Source organism: Pongo pygmaeus, chromosome 1 (assembly GCF_028885625.2).
Source record: "Pongo pygmaeus isolate AG05252 chromosome 1, NHGRI_mPonPyg2-v2.0_pri, whole genome shotgun sequence".
In the NCBI taxonomy this organism is placed as follows: Eukaryota; Metazoa; Chordata; class Mammalia; order Primates; family Hominidae; genus Pongo; species Pongo pygmaeus.
The window spans coordinates 185,132,094-185,145,678 of NC_072373.2; the positions used below are offsets into that span (position 1 = coordinate 185,132,094).

Here is a 13,585-nt window from a genome sequence, read left to right on the forward strand (position 1 = left end):
GTGATCTGCCCGCCTTGGCCTCCCAAAGTGCTGGGATTATAGGCGTGAGCCACGGCGCCTGGCCAACTTTCACATATTTTATTAGATTCTCATAACAACACTGCAAATTAGGTGAATCAGGGATTATCATGCCTACTTATAGTTGAGAAAAGTGAAAGATGGATAGCCTTATTAGTTGATTTGTCCAAGTTAAATGGCTATTAGGAGGCTGAATTGGGCTAGAATTCAGATATTTCTCCTCTTATCCCATTAAGTTCCCTAGTCCTTTGTAAATTCAATAGTACCCAAAAATATGTATTAAGATATAAATTTTAGGCTTAGAGGAATTTCCCTCTTTTTCTCCCTTGGGAGGAGGAGGGAGATAATACATCATATAAGGTTTGAGTAAATTCATTTCTTTTTATTTATTTATTTATTTATTATTATACTTTAGGTTTTAGGGTACATGTGCGCAATGTGCGGCTTACATATGTATACATGTGCCATGCTGGTGCGCTGCATCCACTAACTCGTCACCTAGCATTAGGTATATCTCCCAATGCTATCCCTCCCCCCTCCCCTGAGTAAATTCATTTCTGAGCTCCTGTGCTGCATGAGGCTCTCTGACTCAGATGCTGTGGTCTCTAACTCTCCAATGCAACATAGTGGTAAAGAGTATGGACTCTGGAGCCAGACTGCAGAGTCTGCCAGTCTCTGCCACTTAATAACTGGATAACTTTAAGCAAGTTGCTTAATTTCTAAATGCCTTCTCTAAAATAAGAGTCATAGTATATAGTCATTTTGTAGTCCATAGCACGATGATTGGATTTTCATGTGCATGTGTGAGGTGTACTACCCTCAAACCTTATTAATGTCTGCACGTTGTCTGACATGAAAAAGAAAAGGACAAAAAGTAACACTATACCTACCTTATAGGGTTATTGTGCAGATTAAATGAGATAATATATGCAAAACTCTCAGAACAGTGCCTGAAACAATTTAAATACTATATAAATAACAGCTGCTATTATTATTTATAAATACATATACTTACTCACTTTTTTTTTGAGACTGGGTCTCTCTCTGTTGCCCAGGCTGGAATCTAGTGGCACAATCATGGTCACTACAGTCTTGACCTCCTGAGGTTCAAGTGATCATCCCAACCTCAACCTTGTGAGTAGCTGTGACTATAGGCACACACCACCACACCCAGCTAATTTTTTTTTTTTTGAGACGGAGTCTCGCTCTGTTGCCCAGGCTGGAGTGCAGTGGTACAATCTCGGCTCACTGCAAGCTCCGCCTCCTGGGTTCACGCCATTCTCCTGCCTCAGCCTCCCGAGTAGCTGGGACTACAGGCGCCTGCAACCACGCCTGGCTAATTTTTTGTATTTTTAGTAGAGATGGGGATTCAGCATGTTAGCTAGGATGGTCTCGATCTCCTGACCTTGTGATCTGCCCACCTTGGCCTCCCAAAGTGGTGGGATTACAGGTGTGTGAGCCATCGCGCCCGGGGTTTTTTTTTTTTTTTTTTTTTTTTTTAGACGGAGTCACTCCGTTACTTGCCCAGGGTGGAGTACAATGGTGTGGTCTCAGCTCACTGCAACCTCCGCCTCCCGTGTTCAGCGATTCTCCTGCCTCATCCTCTCGAGTACTGGGATTACATGCATGCGCCACCATGCCTGGCTAATTTTGTATTTTTAGTAGAGACGGGGTTTCTCCATGTTGGTCAGGCTGGTCTCAAACTCCCGACCTCAGGTAATCCACCTGCCTTGACCTCCCAAAGTGCTGGGATTACAGATGTGAGCTACTGTGATCCCACCCCTGGGAGATACTGTGCCTGGCCAATTTTTGTATTTTTTGTAGGGACGGGATTTTGCCACTTTCCCCAGGCTGGTCTCAAACTCCTGACCTCAAGCGATCCTCCCACCTTGGCCTCCTACCGTGCCCAGCCTTATTCACCTTTTTTTTTTTTTTTTTTAATAAAAAAGCAAAGCTGCCCTTCATGGGTATTTAGGAATTATGAACAGCCAGACTATCTTCACATAGTTTCTCCATAACCGTATCTGCTACTCTTTCCATTGTTCACTTCAGTCTTACTCGTCTTAACCACTTTACTGAAACTGCTCTGTCCAAGGTTGCCAATGATTTCCTGGTTGCAAATTCAGTGGACACCTTTCAAACTCGTCTTCCTCATTCATAGCTTTTGATACTGTCAGTCATTTCCTTTGTAGAATGCTTTCCTTCTGACATGTAGAATGTCATTGTCCTTCTGAACATACATTTATTTATTTATTTATTTATTTATTTATGAGATGGAGTTTAGCTCTTGTTGCCCAGGCTGGAGTGCAATGGCACGATCTCAGCTCACTACAACCTCTGCCTCCCGGGCTCAAGCGATTCTCCTGCCTCAGCCTCTCGAGTAGCTGGGATTACAGATGCCTGCTACCATGCTCAGCTAATTTTTTTGTATTTTTAATAGAGACAGAGTTTCACCATGTTGGCCAGGCTGGTCTTGAACTCCTGATGTCAGGTGATCCGTCCTCCTCAGCCTCCCAAAGTGCTAGGATTACAGGCATGAGCCACCGTGCCCGGCTATCCTTCTGAACATTTAGAATATTCTCCTATTGACATTCTTGTCTGTTCCTTGGGATTCTGTTAATTTCCCATCTTACATGTTAAACCCTGGGCATGCGTGACCTTGGAATGCATGAGTGCTTCAGCTCAATGTTTTTACCTCCTAAATATTAAGTCTTTCACTTAGACTTTGTTCTTAAACTTCAAACTGACTCTATTTAGATCATTTCCACCTTAGTTGTCCAATAAGCACCTGCACCTTTAATAATTTAAATTCTCCCAGCTGAACTCACTATCTTTTTTTTTTTTTTTTTTTTAAAGACAGGGTCTCACTCTGTCTATCACCCAGGCTGGAGTGCATTGGCATGATCTTAGCTCACTGCAGCCTCAACCTCCCAGGCTCAGGTGATCTTCCCATGTAGCTAGGACTACAGGTGTGTACCATCACGTCCAGCTAATTTTGTAGAGACTAAGTCTCTCACTATGCTGTTCAGGCTGGTCTGAACTCCTGAGCTCAAGCAATCCTCCTGCCTCTCAAAGTTCTAGGATTACAGGCATGAGTCACCACACCTGGGCTGAACTCACTCTCTTTTAACATTGCCTGTTCTTCTAAAAACCTACTCCTCTCCTTGCTCTCTGGGTATTTAAAAATGACATCCAGGGACCAATAGCCTATTGCTCTCATTCTCTAATCCAGGCAATTATCAAGTTTTTTTTTTTAACTCTGCCATCTAAATACATTTTGAATCTTGCCTCGTTCCAATGCCTCCACTATTGCCATGATTCAGATGCCCTGCTCTCACCAGGATTATTGCAGTAATCTCCTATTTCCCTTTCTCTGTATTTTTCACTCTAATCCATCTATCATACCATTGCTAAAATAATATTTTCTTTAAAAAGCAAATATAACCACGTGGCTCTCCTGCTTAAAATGCTTCTTTTGTTTCCTATAGACAGGCTAAAGTTCATGTATCTTAGCAAAACGTATCAGCCTCACTTCCTGACTCATCTATAAATGCACTCTAGCCATATCAAAGTAAATTAAGTTCCTGAATGCATCATGCACTTAACCTGTAACTTTGCATATGCTGCTCCCTCTGCATCCATCTTTCCTGCTACTCCAGATCATCATTTCTGACTCCTTATTTCCTCTCTGCATTTCCTCTGACATGCCTCCACAGTTTAGCTTTATCCTTGTCGCTGCATGGTGTTGTCCTACCTGCACATAACTATATTTTAATATTTATTATATGATATTGTTTGACTATGTCCCTTAATAGATTGTGATCTCCTTAAAGGAAAGTGTCACTGTGTGCAGCACCTACCATAGTGCTTGGAGGCAGAATAAGCCCTCAGTAACTTAAAAAAAAAAATACAGTCTCTCTCTTCTAGGTGTTTACTCTAATGGTTTCACCACTAGCCTAAACATTTCTGATAAATGGTAGCTGGGTTTTCCTTCTGTTTTGCAGTATATCAACTCCGGGAACCTGGAACAGTTGCTAGACAGTAACCTGCATTTGCCTTGGACTGTGAGGGTAAAACTGGCCTATGACATAGCAGTGGGCCTCAGCTACCTTCACTTCAAAGGCATTTTTCATCGGGACCTCACATCTAAGGTATGAAGGCTTTACTCTGACAACTCATTGAGAGATACCACCCTTCTCTTTTGCCAAGAAAGCTGTGTTAGATTTAACATTTAATCACAGAGGACATAATTCATTGTATTTTATAGTTAGTCCTTAGAAAGCCTACATCTTTTCCTTCTTTTTTTGAGACAGTGTCTCACTCTGTTGCCCAGGCTGGAGTGCTTCTGCCTCCTGGGTTTAACGATTCTCGTGCCTCAGCCTCCTGAGTAGCTGGGACTAGAAGTGCGTATCACCACACTCAGCTAATTTTTAGTAGAGGCAGAATTTTGCCATATTGGCCAGGTTGGTCTTGAACTCCTGGCTGCAAACAATCCACCCGCCTTGGCCTCCCAAAGTGCTGGGATTATAGGCGTGAGTCACTGTGCCCCCCCATAAGCCTATATTTTCTTACAGCAGGCTCCTTTCGGTGCTGAGTGAGCCAACACATATACTTTTTTTTTTTTTTTTTTTTTTGAGACAGGGTCTCGCCCTGTCACTCAGGCTGGAGTGCAGTGGCATGATCTCGGCTCACTGCAGCCTCCACTCCATTGGCTCAAGCAATCCTCCTACCTCAGCCTCCCGAATAGCTAGGACCACAGGCGTACACCACCATGCCTGGCTGTATTTTTGTTTTGTTTTGTTTTTTTCCACTCTTATTGCCCAGGCTGGAGTGCAATGGAGTGATCTTGGCTCACTGCAACCTCCACCTCCCGGGTTCAAGCAATTATCCTGCCTCAGCCTCCTGAGTAGCTGGGATTACAGACACCCGCCATCACCCCTGGCTAATTTTTTGTATTTTTAGTAGAGATGGGGTTTCACCATGTTGGCAGGCTGGTCTCAAACTCCTGACCTCAGGTGATCCACGTGCCTTGGCCTCCCAAAGTGTTGGGATTACAGGCGTGAGCCACCATACCCAGCCTTTTTTTTTGTATTTTTAATAGAGATGGGGCCTTGCCATGTTGCCCAGACTGCTCTCAAACTTGTGAGCTCAAGCAGTCCACCCACCTCAGCCTCCTAAGGTGCTGGGATTACAGGCGTGCACTGTGCCCAGCCAACTCATACATCTTGAGAGCCTTCATGTTTAACTTCAGTCTCCTGAATATGTGTTACAGGAGCAAATGACATGAGAAGGGTTAAGAAATTCTTGCCTTATAGGAATGGCAGCAGTCAAGGCAGTATAGGGGCCTATCAGTTTTCTTTCCTGTGGCCCCAGGATGTAGTTCTTAGCTAAGAGCAGGAGTTCAGTGATTTTTAGTCACCTGAATGCAGGTTTTTAGGGCCAAATGTACTGACCCATTTTCTGCCTGTGTGATTGAGTTTCTGCTCCCCTGCCAGTTCCTCTTTGGCATCAGCTGATCTCTGTAGCACTCTTTTGCTGTCCAAATTGCTGTGTGACCAGGTTAGAAAAGAGTCGCTTTCAGAGGAAGTTGGCCATGCCACAAAACAGGCACCTCATAGCCAAATGGTCTAAGATACCATCATGACAAGGCTTATATAAATAGTACTGTTTGATTATTAATGGGGAACTATAAGGCAATCTAACATATCTAATATGACTTCTGCCCAAGAACTGAATTAAAGTCTGCTAGGGAGGTGTATAAGAGTTTTGCACCTGCCTAAGAATAGCTGTCACTTCATTCCCCACCCTCAAGACCTACATGTACACATATTCACACATGCGTGCACATACTCCTACTCCTTCTGCCCCAGGTGAGGAGGAGGGGAAGGGAGCCCGTCTTAAGAAAAAGCTTGAAAGGGAACAAAAGTAGCAGTACTGTGAGTCAATAAAGCCTAAAGCAGTAAGTACCTGGATGTCTCACATGGAATGGTTTTGGTGTGTGGCAGAGTCACTTGTAGTCAGCTGCACTGTTCCTGAAGGAGCACAAGACTGGCAAGCAGAAACTGGGAACCAGCTGAGGCCTAGTTGTAAGGAGCCCTTTATCTACATTACTGTCTGTAAGAACTGGACAGTTAGGCAGTTGAGACCTGGAAGGTGATATCTTATCTCTTTATTAGCCATTTCTTCTCCCCCAGAATGTTTTGGAAAACCAAGACTAAGAAAAGTGCAGGCCGGGCGTGGCGGCTCACACCTGTAATCCCAGCACTTTGGGAGGCCGAGGCGGGCAGATCACCTGAGGTCAGGAGTTCAAGACCAGCCTGACCAACATGGTGAAACCCTGTCTCTGCTAAAATACAAAAATTAGCCGGGCATGATGGTGGGTGCCTGTAATCCCAGCTACTTGGGAGGCTGAGACGAGAGAATCGCTTGAACCCGGGAGATGGTGGTTGTGGTGAGCCGAGATCATGCCACTGCACTCTAGCCTGGGCGACTGAGCGAGACTCCGTCTTGAAAAAAAAAAAAAAAGAAAAATGCATTTGTTCCAGGCAAATGGATGGGGTTGAATCAACTTACATATCAAATCTTTGCTTCCTACTCAGAAAGCACCATTTTTTCTAAGATAGAAGGAGTTTGTGACAAAATATGTATCAGTTACACAGATATTACCCCCCTCCCCCCGCCCCCCCACACACACACAAGTGTCTCCTGTACCTGGCTCCAAGGATGAAGGAATATTAGAAAAGAGGAACTTCTGACCTAGAGGTATGTATAGTCTTGTTGGCAAATTACTAAAAGGTAGTGCACAGCATTTTATAATTGTTTAGCTACACAGATGACAAGTTTTCCGAGCAGGAAAGATCACTCTAGGCCAGGGTAGCTAGGCTTCCTCGAGGAAAGCCCCCGAGTCTAAGAGTTCATCATATTCCCTTCTGTGCCCCAAAAGCACTTTGTCCCATTGTGCTAGTGTCCAAGTGTGGTTCTGTCTGGGCTTGTTGTGCTGTATTATAAAAATAACCTTTTTGGACTATAGAATAAGACCACTACCCTTTGCTTTTCCTTATGGGGAATGGGTATTCCCAGTGTCAATTGGCTTGAGACAAGAAACTAGGAACATAGGAGAAATAACTCCCTATATTTCTGGGCTGTACTTTCTTGGGTCTGGACTTTAAGGAAGTTTTGAGGATACTTCCAGGTGGTGAGAACAAAGGACTTTTGCAAACTCTAGAGGAAGGCTGGGAAGTACACTATAGGGGATCTCAAGTTGAAGACAAACAAGTGAGTCTTATGAACCAGACTGTCCAATTTGAGATACTGTCTGTGTTCATTGCCCTTTTATCATCTCTGAGAAATAAAGCTAAAGGGACAGTAGAGGGCTCTGAGGTTTCCAAATTATCTCTTCATAGTCCGTCTTGGGTCTGTGTCTTATTTCTTTAAGGACAGTATCAGGTTTTCTTATATTTTAATATTATACACTCCATATCACTTGATTGTTCTGTTGTATCTCCCACCAGCATATGAGTTTCTCAAGTGCTCCTCTTATTTACTTTTGTATTCTTACCACCTAGCACAGAGCCTATGACAGTAAAGTCTTCCTGGGCCTATTTCAGGGAAGGGTGAAGGGCTTGATAGCAAAGAGGCCAAAACACCTGCTCCAGAGCTGAGATTCTGGGTTCCAGGCCCAGTTTTGTCCCCATCTCTGAATTACTTCAGTGACCTTGGAACCTCTGTGCTCCCAGTCTGTAAAATAGATGCTGTCCTTGACTTTGCAGGAGTGATCAGTCCACACTGCTCAGACCAGAGCTGACAAGAGGGATTTAAAGTAGAGGTAACGTGTTCCAAGTGGGTAAACCAGGACAGAGAGAAGTAGATACCTTTTTCCAAATGATCCTGAGCCTGTGGTTAGAAGCAAAAAGATCCCTAGTTTCCTATCAACGTGCCTCCTGAAAGTAGTATTGCCTTTATAGGATTCATGTCCGCAGCTACTGCAATAATGCTGCTCTAAGAGTAAAATGTCTGTCAGATATAGCCATTCAGTCTAATTTTGTAATTACTTCTAAGAAACAGCCTGAAACAGACTTTTGCAGTGGCAAGGCCAGGAACTTACTTAGAAGGAAGTGGGAAGCAGTGTGGCTTTAAAAATATTCAGTTTGTGAGCACTATGAAGAAGTGCCAATAGCCACACACAGGCTTTTATCAGTAGCTCTAGAAGTAACCAGTACACATATACCCGAGCCTTGGCTCTTGGGGGCAGCTGAGAAAGTAGTTTGCTTCTGCTTAATACCATTACTGCCCAACTGATCTTCTGTGATTACTGTTGGGAATGAGTATGAATTATGAATTGCACCTTTAGTTCTTAGTTCTTTTCTGTTGTTATTGTTGACTGCATAGAAGCCACTTAGGTGATTTCACTAGAATGAAAAGCCTATTCAGTTATGGTCTTAGGCTATGCCACACAATGAGGAATAGAAAATGCCAATTTTCAGAGTGAAGAGAACATGAATTAGGAACAACGTTGAATGCTGGAGGGATGTAGAGAGTGACTGTTAGTGTACCCTGAAGTTAATTTTTATAATTAAAACCATCAGCAGCTTCTGGGAACTATTTATGCTGTGCTATTAGAGGGCACAATATTGGGGAATCCAATCTCTACCTTCCATGGGCTCTACTCTAGTTGTGGAGATATTTAAGTCAGCAGGTCATTACACAAGAGCTATGGTAAAGGTATGGGATCACATGGTGGGATTGAGGGCAAGGGATGGGACACATCACACCAAACAGATAATCCTCTAAGAGACTTGAAATGTAACAGTTCCTGAGGCATTTAGGAGTCTGGCAGTTTGGTCACTGATCTCCCTGTGCTATGAAAAGAACCTCTTAACTGTTCAGTCTTTCAGTAGAATCAGTCTTTTCCTGCCTGATCCTAACTGGGTTTATGGAGTCATTTTGTTGTGGGTGAGGGGAAAGAGGTGAAGCCACATAGAAAGTGTTTTGTTGTTTTTGTTGCAGAAACAGCTTTAGAGTGAACATGAATTAATAGACATGGCATTTCTCCACTCAGTTGGCTTTATTCAGTGTTAATACTGACTGTGCAGCTGTTCCAGGACACCTCAGGAACTTTCAGGTGTCTGATCTGGCCCAGTTCTGAAGAATTTGTGTAGGTTTCCAGGAAATGCATCCATGGCCACCCTTTTGAGTCTCTTGTCAGCTCAGTCCTCACTATGGAGAGTGGAATGTATGATTATTGTATACGTTTGACACACGCTTTTTTTAATTTTAATTTTTGAGACAGAGTCTCACTGTCACCCAGGCTGGAGTGCAGTGGTGTGATCTTGGCTCACTGCAACCTCTGCCTCCCGGACAAGTGATTCTCCTGCCTCAGCCTCCCGAGTAGCTGGGATTACAGGTGCCTGCCACCACACCTGGCTAATTTTTGTATTTTTAGTAGAGACAGGGTTTCACCATGTTGGCCAAGCTGGTCTCGAACTCCTGACCTCAGGTGATCCGCGTGCCTCGGCCTCCCAAAGTGCTGGAATTACAGGCATGAGCCACCACACCCAGCTTGACACATGCTTTTAAAAGAAGCCCAGTTGCTTCAGTCATCAGACCAAACTTTCATTTAACACACTTTTGCCAAGCTCCTTCTGGGTACCTGTGCTAGGTTACAGGTACAGAGACAAATGAAATCATTCCTTGCCAGTGAAGAGGCAAACATGTAAGTCACTGCTGCAGTGTGATATAATAGGTGTGAGGACAATGAAGAATGGGAACCAGGCAGCAACGGTGCCTGGGCTGTTTTCTGAAACTGAAAAGGTCACCTCTTGCCTCAGGGAAATCTGACTGGGCCTCTCTTACTGCTTAGTGTAGGCAGGGCTATCTCACTCAAAAGTCTTCTAGGAGGGAAGAGACACAGGTGACATATCTGAGCTGCCACTGCCTCACAGGCTGGTGCCCTATAGCTGGGGCTTTGGCTAATAGGCAGGCTGGCCTAGGGCCCATCTTCTCACAGACAATCAAAGTCAGGGAGCTGGGAGTGCTGAGCCAGCAGGACTGATTAAAGAGCCAAAGCCAGGACAAGCATGAGAACTGTCCTTCCTGGAAGCGAGATGAGGCATGTCTACCTGTGATCCAGGGTAAAGTGATGAAATCACGGCTCCTTCCAGCTTGGGGAAGGGGAATGGTGTAATCATGTCAAGGCCAGAGTAAGGGATTGATTTGTATCTGACAGGAGTAAGCAGGAGGTGACTTGGCCATGTCTTAGCAACTAGACATACCAAGGCTGGCAAGGAAGAGGGAGGGCTGGTTTGGGTCAGATGGGGCCTTGCTGGCTCCAGAAGTGTTTCTGTGAGCCAAGGATCCCTGCTCTTTGCTATTCTGAAGGAAGGGGGTGGGGTGAGGTGCCTCCTGAGCCAGAGCAGTGTAGGGCTATTTTGAAAGCAGCTATCTGGGGAGAGCTGGTTGCTGCTTTTTGTTTATTTACAGGTTACTTGGGTTGACCTGAAGACAGCATTTGTTCAGTGAGCATGTTCTCAGCCTATCTCATGAATTGAAAGCTGTGAGGAAGGAAGGCAAACCAGAACTTGCTCCTGAGGGGTTCATAGCTTTTCTGCTAGACTGTAAGAGGAGTGGCATAGAGGAGCTAAAGGAGTTGAGATGAGAGGGAGAGAGAAAGATGAGGTCATGGCTAAAAAGGTAGCTTGCCTTAAAATACAAAATTTTCTTAGTTGAAAAGGATAATTGGGAGAATATTGCAAATGAAAGGGAACAGTGTAAGCAAAGGCAAAGGCTTGAAGGACCTGTTCAGGTTCGGTAAGTCAAGCTTGTCTGTGACAACTTTGGATGAGGATATGTGCATAGGGTCACCAGGGACGGGGGGACAGCGGCTAGGCCAGTTGGATAAAGCCAGATCATAGACTTTTAATGCCAGAGAAGAGGTTGGTTGTGATCTTGTGGACAGTCAAGGTTAGTGAAGGCTTAGACACTTGTCTTGTGCTTATATCAAGTTGGCAAGGTCAGGCCTGGGCTTTGGGTCTGTGTTTCTGAGGAAGAAGGGAGGCCAGGGGCCTGATAGTCTGTTGTTCTCTCCTATATTACAAGCTCCAAGAGGACAAGGGTTTTGGTTGTTTTCATCTAGCTATTTCTAGCACTTAAAACTATGCCTAGCACTTAGAAAGCAAAGATGAGTAATTGTGTTTGGAATGTCAAGTGTATCCTAGGACAGCCACCCAAGACCCAGGACTAACTCATCTCACCTGGCTGTCTTAGAGCCCCTGATCTGACCAGTGGGGTCAGCTTGAGTACGGTTCACCAAGGAGCAGGGGACAAGGTGCCCTGTGGTAGGAAGGGAGGAATGGGTGGTAACTCTATGGCTGGCTGATCCCTGCTTCTGAGCCACATTATTTTCTCTTCCTTCCTGGGAACCCTAGAACTGCCTGATAAAGAGGGATGAGAATGGTTACTCTGCAGTGGTAGCTGACTTTGGCCTGGCTGAGAAGATCCCCGATGTCAGGTGTGTAGCCCTGCTGGATGCTGGGGTCCAAGGGACAGGGAGCTGAAGCTAAGGGAAAATTCTAGCCTCCTCCCCAGTGGCCAGGACTTGGTCACAGCTCAACCTCAGCTCCCTAAATTTGTTTAGCCCTCGTCTGTACCCATCCTTGGGGTGGAGGAATGGGCAAAAGATTCCATTGCACCAGCCATTGGCAAGCTCATTTTCTGTATAATCTTACCCCACAGCCTGGGGAGTGAGAAGCTGGCCGTGGTGGGTTCCCCATTCTGGATGGCACCTGAGGTTCTCCGAGATGAGCCCTATAATGAAAAGGTAAGTTTGGAGGATCTCAAAGCCTGATTCTCCTTTTTTTCTTTTTCTTTTTTTTGAGATGGTCTCACTCTGTTGCTCAGGCTGGAATGCAGTGGCACGATCTTGGCTTACTGCCTCCCGGGTTCAAGCCATTCTCCTGCCTCAGCTTCCCAAGTAGGTGGAATTACAGGCATGTGCCACCACGCCCAGCTAATTTTTTTTATTTTTAGTAGAGACAGGGTTTCACCGTATTGGCCAGGCTGGTCTCAAACTCCTGACCTCAAGTGATCTGCCCGCCTCGGCCTCCCGAAGTGCTGGGATTACAGGCATGAGCCATCGCACTCAGCCGATTCTCCTTCGAATCCACTCTTAGCAGTGTCCAAGATGTTCCTACCAAGAGCAGTGGTGGTACCGGGCAGCTGCCCAGTGACTGACTTGGATGAAGTATGGGCAATATGGCCCAGGCCTGGGCTGTTAGATGGGGTGCGGGGGAGGCAGGGGCAGGGGCAGATACCCTACCCCTCAACCCATTAAGAGGGAAACCAAAGTCTGACTACCCACCAGGCAGATGTGTTCTCTTATGGTATCATCCTCTGCGAGATCATCGCTCGCATCCAGGCCGATCCGGACTATCTTCCCCGCACAGAGGTGAGCTGCAAGCATGGGGATCATTGCCACTGATGGGACTAGTTTGATGCAATGGAACTGTTCTGTCCCTGGGGTGGACTTGCTGGAACTCTGTTGCTGGTTGTCAGGGGCAGCTCCCAACCTCTTCTACTGAGCAGGCTAGGATGGGTGGGGGGATTAATGAACTGTCTACCTATGCTTTCCATACCCATCCACAGAATTTCGGGCTAGACTATGATGCTTTCCAGCACATGGTGGGAGACTGTCCCCCAGACTTTCTGCAGCTTACCTTCAACTGCTGTAATGTGAGTGTCTTTCTCCCTCTGCCTTTCATCAGGGGCTGGCTGAACCCTTTTCACCTGGTTAGCACTGTACAGAGAGGCTGCTAATTAGCTTCGTGAGGGACCTCATTTTCACTGTAGTGACAGCAACCACACCTCCTCCTCCTCCCTCTGGCAGCTAACCTATTCAGAGCTCTGGACCAAGGAAAGAAAAAAGTTGCTTTGTATTATCTGGTCCTCAGCCTGTAGGGTAGACCCATCACTCCTTGCCTTGGGTGTTGATGGAACTCTGGTCCGGTTTTATTGTTGGACTGTGGATCCAACTGGTCCTGAGGCATATGAGAAAGGCTCTTCTTGGCCTTCATGTATATAGCTCTGGGGCTGGACCTTATCTGTTAGGATCAAGGGGTAGGTGGGCTTTGTTCAGATACCTCCCAGAAACACATTAGGAGCAGAACTCAAGAACAGAATAAACTAATATGAGCATACTTTTGGAAGGTTCTGTGACAAGGTGATAAGACAAACACCAAGACAGGGAGGGTAGTAGACAGTAGTGTTTTCCCTGACCTGAACTGTAGGGATCACCTTCATTGTCTGGGGCCTTTAGAAAAGGTCTCTCAGCTACACATCTGAATCTTCAAAGATGCCAGAAATAGACTCAAATGCCATCTTTGGGGTGGCAGATGGAGGGCAGAGCTCATGGCTGTTGTGGATACCTACAGATGGACCCCAAACTGCGCCCATCTTTTGTGGAGATTGGGAAGACCCTGGAGGAAATTCTGAGCCGCCTACAGGAAGAAGAGCAGGAGAGGGATAGGAAGCTGCAGCCCACAGCCAGGGGTAAGAGATTAGACCAGGGAGCCCA

General features: G+C 45.6%; 1 protein-coding gene and 1 pseudogene across 3 annotated transcripts in view; both read left to right on the forward strand.

Annotated features, from left to right (window-relative positions):
- Window positions 1-13,585, forward strand: part of TESK2 (testis associated actin remodelling kinase 2) — a 149,912-nt gene that overhangs the window by 134,360 nt on the left and 1,967 nt on the right. For 2 of the 3 annotated variants that reach the window (XM_054490120.2, XM_063665330.1), the window contains exons 5-10: window positions 4,023-4,169; window positions 11,442-11,524; window positions 11,749-11,833; window positions 12,377-12,460; window positions 12,658-12,744; window positions 13,443-13,560. In XM_054490120.2, the coding sequence (XP_054346095.1) occupies window positions 4,023-4,169; window positions 11,442-11,524; window positions 11,749-11,833; window positions 12,377-12,460; window positions 12,658-12,744; window positions 13,443-13,560 (604 nt within the window). The remainder of the gene's footprint in view (window positions 1-4,022; window positions 4,170-11,441; window positions 11,525-11,748; window positions 11,834-12,376; window positions 12,461-12,657; window positions 12,745-13,442; window positions 13,561-13,585) is intronic. The other variant, XM_054490140.2, reaches the window with a different exon arrangement.
- LOC129024266 (small nucleolar RNA U13) lies at window positions 775-871 on the forward strand (annotated as a pseudogene).